Source organism: Chaetodon auriga, chromosome 10 (genome assembly GCF_051107435.1).
Source record: "Chaetodon auriga isolate fChaAug3 chromosome 10, fChaAug3.hap1, whole genome shotgun sequence".
Classification (NCBI taxonomy): Eukaryota; Metazoa; Chordata; class Actinopteri; order Chaetodontiformes; family Chaetodontidae; genus Chaetodon; species Chaetodon auriga.
The window spans coordinates 24513957-24528886 of record NC_135083.1 but is presented as its reverse complement, the minus strand read 5'-3'; the positions used below and the strand labels follow the sequence as shown (position 1 = coordinate 24528886).

The 14930-nt window shown below is 44.2% G+C and overlaps 1 protein-coding gene across 7 annotated transcripts in view; it reads left to right on the top strand.

The window, feature by feature from the left end:
* Positions 1 to 1662: 1662 nt before the first annotated feature.
* myt1b (myelin transcription factor 1b) overlaps positions 1663 to 14930 on the top strand; it is a 36860-nt gene continuing 23592 nt past the window's right edge. For 5 of the 7 annotated variants that reach the window (XM_076740052.1, XM_076740055.1, XM_076740054.1 and 2 more), the window contains exons 1-3: positions 1697 to 2025; positions 7589 to 7695; positions 13056 to 13110. In XM_076740052.1, coding sequence (XP_076596167.1) covers positions 7693 to 7695; positions 13056 to 13110 — 58 coding nt within the window. In that variant the 5' untranslated portion in view covers positions 1697 to 2025; positions 7589 to 7692. Of the gene's footprint in view, positions 2026 to 7588; positions 7696 to 13055; positions 13111 to 14930 lie in introns of all 7 variants that reach the window. The other 2 variants (XM_076740053.1, XM_076740050.1) reach the window with 2 other exon arrangements.

Genomic DNA, 14930 nt, shown 5'->3' with positions numbered 1-14930 from the left:
TCCCTCTACAATGCGCTAATGTAAGGTATTGTGCAGCAGGCCTGAGAGCCTCAGCGGGACGGAGCTCTCCAGAGTTCTGAACACACGCGCACGCCCGCGCGCACGCGCTCCGCACTTTGGAGCTGTCCGTTGTGCTGAAATCTCACCACAGGAAAACACGAACAGTTTGAGTGTCAGTTCCAGTCTTGTGTTCAGTGACTTTCTATCTTCTCTCTAATCTTCAGACATGGGTTTCAGTCAGGCCTCTCAGCTCACACCCGCACCTGACCTGCAGGCCCAACTTTGCTCATGGTCCCCTCTGCTGGATTAGGGCCCGAGATTTTTCATATTTTCTCCCTTTTGTTTATTCGACTGTCGATGCTGCTGTTGTGTGAATCCTCTCTCTGCGCACCCACAGTCTGAAATCATACTGATGCGGCGTGCACGGCCGGTGATTGATTTCAGCTCCAATGCATAACAATGGGATTGCACAAAAAGAGCCTGCTGCAAAGAGATAAGAATTTAATAGAATTTCTGAAAGCTGAAGGTTGGGCTTTTTGAATATTCCCTGCGTACGCGGCGTGGAGACAGCAGATAAAGGATGGCATTTGTGGGGACTATTCTCAAATGGCTTGTAATGAATGGTTGTCATTTCCACTAATGGTTTCAAAACAGCAAAGCAAAACCACGGTGTGAGCAACATTTGGGAGTGACTCCAAGTTGCACTATTAAGACTAGCTGTTTGTTGTTTAGAGCTGCGCTGACAGTTGGCATTATTCTCTCAATGAGCCTATAAAACTATCAACAATCTGTAACTGACAGTGATCACTCTTCTTAAAACTCCTCCAGGCATCAAAACAAACCTCACATGAATTCAACCTGATGTTTTTTTCTGAACGATTTCTTTGTAGCATGTTATTTTTCAGATCATACAGACTGATATTCCTCTTGCATCCCCTCACCTCCCCAGAGCATAGATCATTTTTAGTAAAGCTCCCTTGGAGACTTGCCTCTCTGCCTATATATCGTTAAAACCCTTCTTTCCATACGGAGGAATTATCAGATGCTGCCAGTGCACCGCGCATATACTAACTCTGCATACAACTACTACATCAATTCCCAGTCCTAGAAAAAAATGTCCCCTGAATGAATTATTGGACGGTACCACTTTGCAGGATGTGTGGGGGTGGAGGATTACAGTAGCTATAACATCCGTAATGCATTTTCGGGACATGAAGAACTTGTCAGCGAGATGTATAAAACATGAGCTCATTGTGGTGTGTAATATTGTGTTGGCTGCGTCCTGTAGAGCCCAGAGGCGCAGAGATGCGTTCATGCTGACTGTGTACAGACTGTTTATGATGTTAGAAATGTTTGAAGAGTCAAGCGGCATGAGGAACTTATTTTCACATTTGGAGAATCGTGTGCGCTGCGTGCGGAGACGAAGCTAAAATCTAGTTTCGAGAATGAAGTTGTCAGTTTTATTGGTTCAGTTGATGTATGTGTTTGAGAGAGAGAGAGAGAGAGAGAGGGAGGGAGAGAGTCAGAGAGAGGGAGTGTGTGCGTATACATATGTCCATTGAGTTAGTGTGTAGTAAGGGGGGACCTCAAGCCCTGCCCATCTGATGCTGGAGGTTTTACTACAGCTTCCGTGATGTCATGGCAAAGGGCGGAGGGAGGAGATGGGGGGGTGTGCGGAGAGGGGATGGAGGGGGGTACAATGGCTCATGAGGGAAAGGTAAGTCAATATTACGTTTTTTCTCGCTGACAAAGGCAAATGAAGCCATGTTTTTGCTTACAAACAAGTAACATCTTAACGCCTCGATCCGGAGCCGTGCGCCGGTGCGCTGTGGAGCAGAGGCCGCCTGGAAAACATTCGCTTGCTCTTATTATTTATCACATCTGGACATTTGTAACGGGATAGATGATCGTTTTTTTAAACCTTTTCTCGGGATATCTTTTTAGCAAACTTGACAGCGACCTGCAACTCTCAAAACACAGCAAGGACACAGCGCCAAACCCCAACGGAAATATTGTTGAATGCAGGTAATGAGAAATTAAGTATGTTTATGTTTTTATGATAAGCTACATACAGATTTAGACTTAGAAAACTCGAAATCTGAGCTCTTTTTCCGCGTAACTTTGATCTTTCTCCGCATCATTGTAGTCTTTGAAAGCATCACGGACAGTGTGATTTTGCGGCGATTAGTGTGTTTTCACGTTTTCATTTTTTAGGAACATGAATTAAAACTTAGCCACAGCTGCGATCTCTGAACAGTTTGACCTGATTTTTTTCTTAAAAGTGCAGATTTGTTTGCTCGATTTATTTACATGTTCAAAGCACCCTGTAACGTGTCAGAAATCGAAAAGATGCTGTTTTTGCCCACAAACGCTGTTCATATTTCCACTGATGCCTTATAATAAGTGGGAATAAAGCAACTATGGCGCTTTCTCAGAACCTCAGTGATGCGTGTTTACCCACTTCTCTGTCACTCTGCCTCATAGTTCATCAGTGTGTTGGACACACTCGGTCTAAAAATGGACGAGGCCCATATTATATTCCTCTGAATGCTCTCTTAGCGAACTGAGTCATACCTGAAGTGTATTCTCCACTCTGTCCTCTAGTTTCACCTTCTGTATCTCCAGGAATAAATTAGCCCTTACTGTACTCGTCACAGCACTGACTATACTACACTGCCGCGCACATTGTAGCAGCCGTGTCTCTGTTTTGTTCCAGTAAAGTGCGATATCTATCTAGAGTTCAGCACCAGATTGTGTTATTACGATCTTACAGTGGGCGTTGAGCAGGACTCCCGTGTGTGTGTGTGTGTGTGTGTGTGTGTGTGTGTGTGTGTGTGTGTGTGTGGATGCACGGACAGATGGATGGATGGAATGATGGAGTGTGTGTGTGTGTGTGTGTGTGTGTGTGTGTGTGTGTGTGTGTGTGTGTGTGTTTGAGAGAGGGAGGGAGGGGTTGGCCATTTGATCCTCTGCAGCAAAAAACAGAGATGCTCTCTTCAAATGTCAGCCGCCTTTAGTGGTGCGCAGATAAAAAGTCCTCAGAAGCGCGCTAGAAATAAACACCGGGCGTCGGAGAGGCAGACTCGAGCAGCACATTTCTCCGTATTTTGAAGAGCTCATCTTGTCGGATTCACCCCGAGACTGTGCTGCGGTGCAGAATGTGAGCCAGTGCGTTGTGTTTTCTTTACTATCCTCCCCCCACCCCCCCTCCACCCCCCCGCCTGCTTTGCTTAGATGGCCACGTAATGTGCTGTGTGTGCGCCTCACGGTCTGTCAAAGCACCTGCGTCCTAAGATGGAGGAAAGAGATGAAGGATGATGATACACAGAGCGTTGTGTCACCCGCTCTTTAAGTTGCTCTCCATACGCGCTGTAGTGGCCTGTAAGACTGCTCACTGTCGCTTGATCACTGACTAACGCTGCTCTTATGACAAACTTTAACGTTCTGCAGTAGATGTTAGACAATCTTTTAGGGTTGAAGCAGGGAGGAGGTTAAGGTAAAACCATCTAAACTTACTTCCCTGTATTTCCGTTTGAAAAGCATCCACCTTTAGGAGCGGTAATAATGCAAGTTTGGCTTTTTAAGGGAAAAGTCTTGTAATTCTTAAATAAATGCTTTCCTGCAATGATATTTTGCTTTTGTTGACGGTAGAATGTGCAATGATGTTTCACTGTTTTTAAAAATTATAAAACAGACGTCTGTGGCTGTATAGCTTCTAAATAGAGGTTTTTAAGTAAGCAGCTGTGCTTGTGTTTAAGGTTATTTAGTTAATGAAGCCCATGGAAATTCACAGAAGGAGTCTTTACTCAGAGTAAAGCTACGAGTCTATTGTCAGGCTTAATGTAGAATGAACAAGGAGCTGAAGACTTAATGTATCATACGCAGATATGATAAAACACCTATTGTTTTCCTTCTGTTTACTTTTCCTGTGAAATGTAGCCTAGTTTCAGGGGATTACAGAATTAGGTTATTGGTGCCTTATGCTGGCAGTGGAGGATATAACAGTATGGAGCTGCATGTAGCACAGGCTGATATGAAGTTGCTTCTGTTTTTTAGTTTCTGTGATAGGAGGAGACCTATTTATGAAGGGTTGAATAGCCCATGGTGAGGACAGCAGGTGCCGGAGAAGGGAGCGTAATAAACATGTTGGAGGAGCAGCTGGGGCCAAATTGCACCCTAGTCATTCAAAGCCTATCAGAAATCTAAGCAATACAAGCAAAGGTCAGGGTCGGCCAGGCCTTCAATGGAGAGGAGGCATTTAAAATGTAAGCCTGGAAATAATGAATTTCATGCACTGTGTTAAAAGGGAAATAAATAAAAAAATGAAAATTAATTTAAAAGTAAGCCAAGTATGCATAAATTCTCAGATGGCCAGAGAGAAAAGCCATGACATGCAGAACTGTTTGGAACATCACAAACTGCTGCCTTAGGCAGAGAGGTGCACAGATCCCTACAGTTAGTGTTATGTTTTATAAGCAGCAGTGACACGTTTGTGTTGTTTCTCAGATGCTGAGGTCAGGGTGGCCCTCAGGGGAGCTCCTCCAAATGCTGGTTACCATGGCGCCCTCTTTTCCACAACCCCGCCCCTAAACTCCCATCCCATAAGTGATCCAACCACACAAGCCCCTCACAGGCACTGTCTTGTTAGTGACAAAAGACTGGCCTTTTGTAGTTCACGGTGCTCTGGATTATTTGGCCTTCAGCCTCGGACGTGAAAACTCCAAAATGATTTTGACAGCTTTTTTGAACGGTGTTTTTCTGGTTATCTATACGTCCCAAATCCGATTTTCACATCTGCCAGATAACGTATTCACTCAGCTTTTTTTGTCCTGTGACGCAAAGAAATCAGTGAGTAAGATGAGACAATCCCACTCCACAACTTTTGATTTCTCTGTCTCTTCTGCCCAGCTCACTCTAATCATACCAAGTTGTCTCTAAATCCTGCTTAGCAGGACCAGGGGTGTACAGCTGGCCCTGGCCCTGTATGTACACTAATACTGTTACAGACAGTTCACCCTGGTATTTAATCTAACTATGGATTTAGGCCTCTTTTCTCCATTGTCCCAATACAGTAAGCCGCCTGCCTATAATGGTATTAGTCAAGCCCATACTTTGTTTCCTGGTAAAAGTGTTTTGTATCAACTTTATAGATGAAATTTTTGCAGAAAACAGGAAAGATTTTCTAAACTTTGCCTCTCAGGAATGCATGCTTGGGTAAAATCACAGAATCCTGGCAGTAAAACCCAATTTTTTAATCCGTTCATTTTATATTCATCTTTCTCCCCCCGGCCCCCCTCGCTTCTGATTAACCAAACCTCCCCGGTGAATGCCTAATTGTCTCGTACTTCTCCAATTTTCACTGTAAAATAACGAGCTGCAAGTCTTTTAGATGGGAATGAGCAGCATCTGATCAAAGAGTAAGAGAGTACACATCCTGAGCAGACAAGGCTCAATTATTAGTTTTATGTTTTTTCATCTGTGAAGGATCCAGATGTTCAGGTTTTCACATGAAACAACAGAGGACAGTACAGAAAGGTCAATTTAGTCACCTTTTCTGTGATTAATTACCTGGTTTTAGAAACCTCAGTGATCAGATATCTCCTGCATGTTCTAAAGATATATTTTGTCTGTCTGTAGCAGGAGCAGTGGCTCAGGACAAACAAAGTGAGCAGGGACACTGACACATGGCCCGAGGCAACGTGTCCCAATAGAGCGCTGTTATATATTTGACATTTAGGAAGGGCTCTCAGCTTCTTGGCCCCCAAACTAACAATACAGGATGGATGCTCACTTCACTTTAGTAGAAGGACAAAAAAAAAAAAAAAAAAAAGTAGAGAAAAAGAGAGAAAAGAAAGACTTTGCGTGCTTGTGCGCAGAGATAGCTGAGACGGAGAGACAGCGATAGAGATGCAGACGAACAGTATTGCTGTTGTAATCACTTTTTCGCTGAGAGGGGAGTGAAAGTTGATAAACAAGCATTTTGCAGAGTGCTGGCTGGGCTTTGGCGAGGTTTGTGTGTAGTGGGCAAAGGAGGGATGGGCAGGCCTGGAGGGGGGAGTGGGGAGTTTGATGGAGGAAGAGAAGGAGGGGGGATGGAGGGCAGGGCTGGTCTGCTTTGGGACCCCTCAGATACGGACATACAGCCTTTTGTTGTCTCACTGACTGTTTGCTTTCAGATTGACGTTGCTTTTTGTGTGCACTTTGCATGAACTGTGGGTTCATGTGCAGGACAGTAAGTCCAGAGAAAATAACACTCAGCCTTGAAAGCAACAAGAGATGAAAATGTCGAGACAATAGATAGGAGGAAATGAGATGCCAGGGATTTATATTCAGGTTCAACTGTAAAGAGGTTCATGTTTTGTTGCCTCTCAAGGCCGTTGCAGGTGATTTGAAAGAGCTGTAGTATTGCAGTCATTTTAAATTTAGGACATTCGTTCAGTTTTTTAAGACGGAATTCAAATACTTTGCCTTTAATTTCCCCTGTATAAGTCCTGATTTGTGAACGATTACTCCTCCGCAATATTGCTGCTTCAATTTACATTTTCAGTCAAGTGGCTTGAGACTGTGCTGACCAAAACCTTGGTCTGATTGAGTGTTTTCTCTGAGATGTTCTTGAGGACAGACGGTTAGGTAGCCCATACAGAAGAGGAGTCAAGTAAACTCAAGGGCATTTCTTCTTTCACAATGTTCTGCTGCCTCGCGCAAAGACACACAATCTATATAAAGGTGAAAGCTGAAGGGTATAGATGTGTACATATACGGAAAAGAATCAGATTTCACTGTACCAGCTCAGCGGTGCATAAAAAGAGAGCGGAGAGTGAGCGAGGGAGCCACATCCGCCTCTTTTGGAGTCCCACAGCTGAAGTGTTTTAAAGCTACAGTTGAAAAGTTCAGCCTTGGGCATTTACAGAAAAATACTCTGCACTCTCCCTGAACTTGAAATTGAGAAGAAAAAATACGACCACCTCGACTGTTTGGGCTACTCTGTGTTTTGGAGTTAACACCTCCACCACCAGCAGCTTCTCTGAAGCAGGAGGAATGGAGAAGAGATTTGTAATAGATTTAGTGTGTTTCTCCTGGCTGATCAGGAAGATGAAGTGAAGAGCTATTACCTTGATGGAAAAAAGGGGGAGAGGGGGAGAAAAAAAAAGGCCTGATTTATGTATGATTCATTATTTACTGACCATTCTTCACCCCCTCTCCCCTCGCATTGCCCATCCCCCTATTTGCTTATATATGCACCCTGAAAAGCTTGATAAAAATGCGCAAATTTGATTGATTTTAATAGCAGACTGACAGGGAGCCCAGCTGGGCCACTTAACCATGCCTGTGTGTGTGTTTGTGTGTGTGTGATTGTGTGTGGAGCATACTCAGTGTTCCTTTAGTTAATAAAGGAGTGTCTGCAGCATGCTCAAATGCCCCAACCTCAAAGTAGCACCCCCACCCTCCCTTTTCTTCCTAACCAAACTGCTACCCCATCCATGTGCTGATGCTGTTGATTTCATATCACCCCTCTTTTTCCCCTAAAATTTTACACTCCCTCCCTTTTGCCTCACTTCCTTGTTTCTTCTCTCTTTTTCATTTCTAGAAAATGAGTTTCGGGGTGAGCTGGTGAACCAGCGGTGGACACGAGGCGAGAGGACCAGCAGCCGCTGTCAGGCCTCCCAGAGACTGCAGAGCCGTCGACCAATCATGGTGAGTGACAAGGCCCTGCACCCCCTCCCCCTCCACCATTCCTCTTCACCACCCACCACGCCCCCACACCCCTTCTAACCTGATTCTGCTTCCTGGGCATTTCCCCAATCCCTAACTCAGCGGGGAAAGTAAAAAAGGGTGGAGGCAGAGGAGGTAGGGGAGGGTGGAGAAAAGAGGCAGGCTGTGTGTGTGTGTGTGTGTGTGTGTGTGTGTGTGTGTGTAGGTGTACATGTATTACTCATGTTGTGGGGACATAAAACTGTTTCAGTTTCACAGTCAGACTGTGGGGACTTGCCTTCCATATGCGGACAAAACACAAGTCTCCATGATGTAAATCATTACATTTCAGGGTGAAGACTGGGGTTAAGGTTAGGGTTAGGTAAGAGTAAGAATGAATGTATGTCAGTATAATGTCCCCAAAAGTGACAGAACCATGTTTGTGTGCGTTAGTGTGTGTGTGTGAGTGTGTGTGTGTGCATGCGTGCACCGGGGGAAAAGGGCTTTGATGGCCATGCTGGACAGAAAAACATGAACCAAACAGCACATCAAATCTCCCGCTTGGCCCTGCCCATCCTTTGCCTCAGCCACACTGCCTAGTTCAGTTTAGTTAAGCTCAGCATGGCACAGCTCAGCATTTTCCCGCTGCTGAGTTCACTTCACAGGATTTTTTTGTATTGAAACACAATGAAAAAAAGAAACTCAAAAGGATGTCCTTGAGCTGCTCATACATTTTGTCCATGATATTCCTCCTTATCAGCAGAGTAGAAAAATACTCTCCTCACACCTCTCTTCCTCTCTTTTAACCCTCTCTGCCATCCTAAACCCGTTTTACCCTTTCTTGTACCTCAGTCTAAAACTTCTGACCCAAATTGCCACCGTTTCAAGTTTATTTTTCCATTCTGAAAACATCTGGTCCTTTTCCCTCTGCATCACAACTGAGATTGTGACACTCAACAAAGAGATGGAGGGATTGAGGGGAGATTGAAAGAGAGAGGAGTGGAGGTGGTGCGATGGGGGCGGGGGGTCCCCTGGGCCCAGTAAAAGTAGTTTTGCTTCCCCCTGATGGCTTGGGTTCATCTGAAGAGATGACTTTTATTGATTTGGTTTGAATTCTGCTGCTGCGGGAGCCGAGGAGAGGGAGGATTTGGCTTCAACGCTACATCATGAAGCGGCCCCCGTCTATTTGACGCGGCACATATGATACCTGTCACACCACCTTCCTATTATGTTTCTGTGGCAGACCGAGATGAATGAAGCGGACGGGGGATTAGCCGAAAAGATGTTTAGTTATGAACACTGAAATCACACCAGGATGACTCACACTGTAAATGACAAACCTCTGACAGCACACATACTCACATCTGACCCATTATGCGGTCACACTTGCTCAGTCTTTTCGCATATAAAGTGAGAAACACGCCGCCTCCCCTCCTCCCTCCTCACTACTCCACCCTGCCTTGTGTGAATTATTAAAGTGAAACTGTGGAAGGGCTCGCCGTGCGGTGATCCAACATGGAGGCTGCGCAGCGTGGTCTGCCTGTCGAGGGAACTATGCAGCGCGCTCTAATTGGCAGCTGCTGTCCGCAGGTAATTTTTGGAGATGTCAGTCTTCGTCGGCAGTTGTGAACACTCCTGTCCTACTCCTCTCTCTGTGTCTCCACCCCACCTTAACCTCCTCCTTTCCTCATCTACTCTTGTAAACCTGAAAATGAATATAAGAGTCATTTATGTGCACCAGGGGACGAAGGGTGACCTTCTCTCTGAAGTCATTGCCCCCAGCCAGCCATTTACATAGAGCTGTCAGAATGCAGAGCAGAGCCGGGGCCCTCCTGCTCTGACCGTAGCACACAAAGAAGGACATAATTGATAATGTACAACACAGCCTGTAGGGATGAGCCGCATCTTCCTCCTCCTCTTCCTCCTCCTCCTTCTTTTTCTTCTTCCTTTGCCGCTGCTCCACACCACATTTCACACTAGTTAAACCCCGAGATGCACACATGCTGCTGTGCACACAGAGCGGCTCTTGCATAGGCACACACACACTCGGACACACGACCTCCTCTCATTTTCTTGTCTCTCTCTCCCTCTTTTCCTTTCTATCCCTTTCTCAGTTCAACATAAGATCTTGCTGGTATTGTGTAGGCCCACCCACATACTCTGTTCAAGGAGTGTAATCAAAAGACAACAAGGTAAAGGACAAGTTCTGAACATACATTAAAAAGGGCCCTTTGAAATAGATTATGAAAATCAGGTGAATGCCTGCCTGGCTGCATCTGGATTCACTCGCTGTGACTTTGTGTTCATACAAATTTAATGAGCTGGAATTGAGAAAAAGGACAGGAAAAAGAGGGGAACTCAGATGTGCTTACCTATTTAAATGTGCGTAACTATGGTTACGCAAACATGAAAGCAATAGGGTCCCTTTTCAGTCCAGGTTTTGATTCATCTGATGACTGTCAATGTAAGGAGGAAGCAAAGGAAGGGGGATGAAAAAGTACAGGAGTAACAGAGCAGTATATAATGTTTTCATCAAGGCGGAATCTGTGCTTTCACACACACACACACACACACACACACACACACACACACACACACACAGATTCATAAACATGCTCTCTCCCTTGCTCTCCTTCCCTTCCTTGTTTCATCCAAAGTGCTTTACCAACGTAGTTTGTGTATTTACAATTCCACCTATGTTAGCATTTGTTTCAACTTTTAGCTTCGCTCCCTCTCTTAATCACAATTACAGGTTTCAGTCAGTTTTCAATTGAAAAGCATTCAGCGTTGCGGCTCCAGTTTGCCACAGCTGTGGTTTATGCTTTTACAGGAGGGATGCAGATGAAAACATGGAATTACTTAAAAGATGTCATTTTATGACACATCATAGACAAAACAATGAATCCAGAAAATAACCAGCACATTAATTAGTAATAAAAAGAACTGTTAGCTGCAATGTAAAAATACACCCTTAGAATTAAACTCTCTCATTCAAAATGTTGTTTATATAAAGTAAAGTAGCATTATCAGCAATGTTTTTAAGTCAGTGGGTCTCAGCCTTTTCTGTCACTACATCTTCATCAACACAGACATTTATTTCAGCCATGTCTCCACTACCTTTAGCTAACTGTTTCAACTTCACTGCTAACTGACTGACCAGTGTTCACACATTCTCAGCGCGAGATGATGTTACACCTCACTCAATATGTGGATTTTTCTATTCAAATTGTAATTTCTACTTTCTGTTTTCAGATTAGGAGAGCTACTCCGCAATCTTTCCATATAGCAGAGGTACACCCCAGGGTACTTAAGAAGCTGTTAAGCGGAAAAATATTTTCATCATTTTGAGTGAAACACAAGTGTTGTGTACTGTTGCTGTATATCACATTGTTATTATTATCATTTGATTATTATTATTACATGTACTGTAATATGGGCAGCATTTTAATGGAGGTGAAGCTAATTTGAACTGCCTCATATGTTGTATGGCAGTTTGATCACAACTTGCGTAAAATAATCATTCGTAAGTGCAGTAAAAAGTACAATATTTCCATTTGAAATGTAGTGAAGTGGAAATATAAAGTAGCATAAAATGGAAACACTCAAGTAAAGTATGAGCCCCTCAAATTTTTACTTAATTACAGTACTTATATTCCACCACTGCTCCTTTCACACATGCATACAAAGAAGTGTAGACAGTTGAGTGTAAGGAATTGGACTTTGAACTATACAAAGGCAGGCATACAAAGGGGAGCACACGCACATTGACAGAAAACTCTTCACTGCACACTCGTCTGCTCCTCTTCCCACACAGCACTGTGAGTGGAGCACAGGAGTCAACTGCTCCCTTCAGGCAGGGCACAACACTGCTGCTTGTTGCTTGACTTCTACATTAACAGTGCTTGATCAGAAGAGTTGAGGCGAGTGGCGCGAGAGAGAGGAGCAGGCCAAGGCGATGGAGACTCGCACAGGAAGGGAGGGGCGTGTGCCTGCACCTGTACCTCCGGCCAAACACTAGACCCTAATGAATGAAGCGCACCCTCCACAGAGAGAAAAAAAAAAGGCCTTAACAACAACAACAACAGCGTGCTTCATCTTCCTCTCATCCCTTTTACCCTCCTTCTTTTCATAAGTAGTCTATTAGCAGGAAAGGGGTATTGCCAAATAGAGTGAAGAGAAGAAAAAAAGAAGAGGAGAAACAGGGCCCCCGTGTTTGAATCCCACTGTGGTGGTGCCAACTTGGCTATAGAGAAGCAACAAAGCAGCTAAGTGCCTGGGCAAGGAGAGGGGGTGTGTAGGCAACTGGGGGGATAAAGGGGGAGTATGGGGGGAGATGGGGAGCGTACAGGAGGGAGGAAGTGTGAGGCAAAAAAACTGAAAGGCGGGGGGATCTGCAATATAAAAAGAAACAGTGTCCAGTAATCAAAGCTAATGGCTCCATTGTGTCTAAAAAAGCATCTGATAGCTTTAGAGTGCACTGAGAGCAGCGCTGAGCACGGAGAGGTGGTGCTGAGGAGGTGTGGCCGAGGGTCAATATGTGTGTATGTGTGTGTTCCAGGCAGCAGGGTTAACACCTGCTCCTTTGTGGCTTAAAAGCCGAGCCAGGAGTAAGCAGTGGGTGCGACACATGCGCGCCCACGCACACACACACACACCCACACGCGCGTGCGCACATACTCCTCTTCTTAAAAGGGTTATTACCGTGGCTTTTTAGCAGCCTGTGTGTTTTTGCTTTATTATCGTATTCAGCATAGTTATGGTTGTCAGTCCCTCTGCTTCCAGGGGCCACAGCCTGTGTGCGCTGCCTGTTGCCTCTGCACAGCGTACAATCGTGCACTGTTCAGGTGCAGGAAATTACAGGGAGAGTGATGGAGGTCTGTGTGGGGTGAGGCTGGGGAGGGGATTTGAAAAGTAGCTTAAACAAAGGGTTTGTTTTCTGTTTCATAGCATGTAGCCTTTTTTTTTCTGTCTCTCTTTTGATGACGTGAGCAGGACAGCAGCTTCAGTATGGCTTTTTTTTTTTTTTTTTCGGTGGTGAGAGATGGGTGAGGAGGGATGAGGGAGCGCTGTTTTATGAGAATTACAGATGTGATCGTCTCTTTGTGTCAGTGTTACCTTTGGTAGGTTTAAATGGGAACATTCTGACTGAGGGTTATTATAGCAGTTCTTTTGAAGCAGAGGAAGGGCAATTAACTGTGGATGTGTGGTGGAATATAGTGAGAGCATTGAGAAATTAACACTGATGATCTCTGTTCTCTCTCCACTCTTTTCTCCTCCACGCTGTCTGTTCTCTTTTCTCCTTTACTCACTTCACTCTCTCTTCCTCTTCTCTCGCTTTCTCTTTTTCCTCGTCTCCATCCCAGATGAGTGTGGAGGGTGATGACAAGCGAACTCGCACTCGGTCCAAGGGAATCAGAGGTGAGTGTTTGTCATGCCTCTCCATCATGTCAGGCCCTGTCTGTTCAAGTGCTGCATTGCAACTGTTCACATACACACACAAACATAAAGTTCAGTATACACTCCTTCACATGCAAACATCAGTTCTTCTGATGTATGTGTATATGAGCAACTATGCATGCTTATGTTTATGTGTACATGGATTTGTGTGTATATGCTGTAAATGTTTATGTCCACATGTGAAAGTGGACTCCAGATCCTCCAGATCTTAGTTTGTAATCATCAGATTCAGACTCTCCTCAGTTTGAAAGTGATCCAGGTGCCTGTTGTCTCATGTGTTATTTTTACCTCATGCTCGCCTGCCAGGTTAGGGGCCATTGTAAAAGTACATGCCAAGTTGCCAAGAGTAGCCAAAATTATGCAATATGGCAGACTTAGGTATTATTTTTCCATCACAGACACTTTAGAGCAATTTTATTTTGTTTTTTATCTTGGCAGCATTATATACACAACCTCCAGTTTTAAAAAGGAAAATCATGCAATATGGACTAGCTAGCTGCACTGACCTCCTGTTCTATTACAGCATTTATTTAGACTAACTTTTGACTTTTTTCTGTTTTTGATGGTGGGGTTTCAGTACAAATCATGCTTTACTATGTGATAAATTTTGATACATGGTTCAGACATTGTTATTGTGTGAGCAGCTCATCTTATACATCTGCATATAAGAAGAAGAAGTGGCTGCAGACAACAGTTTGACACAGAAAAGAAGCAGTCTGAATGTTTTCCAACTGTTTCAGACTCCACCCACTTCTGGTTGGTTTAATCCAAACTGTTATTTTTCATACAGAAACAGATACAGATCTATAGATGAGCAGTATGCATGTTTGTTCCATGCTTACATTGTGTGCATAGGGACAAGAAAGTGCCTCGCAGTGTGTGTTAGTGAAACAACACATTTTAGAGTGAAGTTGGTAGTATGTGTTTGTGTATATATACGTGTGTGTGTGTGTGTGTGTGTGTGTGTGTGTGTGTGTGTGTGTGTTTGATGTTTAGAAGAGAGACAGTGGAGCAACAGTTCACAGGGCGTTCAGAGCGCAGGAAGGCGTCCAGTCATTCCAACTGCATGATGAAAGACTGAGAAACCGAGATGCTGTACACACACACACACACACACACACACACACATAAGTGTGTGCGTTAGAGTGTGTTTGTGTGTGTATTTTCTGTGCTCTTAGTGTATCTTGATACCCAGGGTCTTTCTGACATGTGATTAATGCATGTGATATGGGAGCCCAAACTGAATTCTCCAGGATCGTATTGTTTTCTTGTTTGCTCCAAATGAAAATAGGATATTTTTCCAAACTCATTCTATCGCTCAACTCCCAATCGATGCCTATAGCCAGCCGAGTGTGATGTGTGTGTGTGTGTGTGTGTTTGTGCGTGTGTGCTGTTTGTGAGCAGAGCTTGATTTATGTTTTGAAGGCAATTACTATAAGTTGTCCCAGAAAGAATGGCTGTTTTCTACTGATGAAGGCAGTTTTCTTTTTAATTTCATTTTCCCAATTATGATAACTAAAGTGCAACAATTAATCATATTTTATTGCTGAAGTCTGCATAGAATTGTCATTTTTTTTTCCTGAACAGCATGATGCAGTATGGCTGATTTAGGTTTACCCCTGTGTGTGCGCTGTGGTGTTTGCCTTTGTGTGTTTGTGTTCTTCACACAGTGTGTCTGTGCAGGCTGGTGCTTGCACTCCTGTTTGTTTTGCGCTGGCCTTTGTAAACATGTGTTTGTATGTGAGTGTGTTTGCATGTAGATGCGTGTGTGTGTGTGTTTG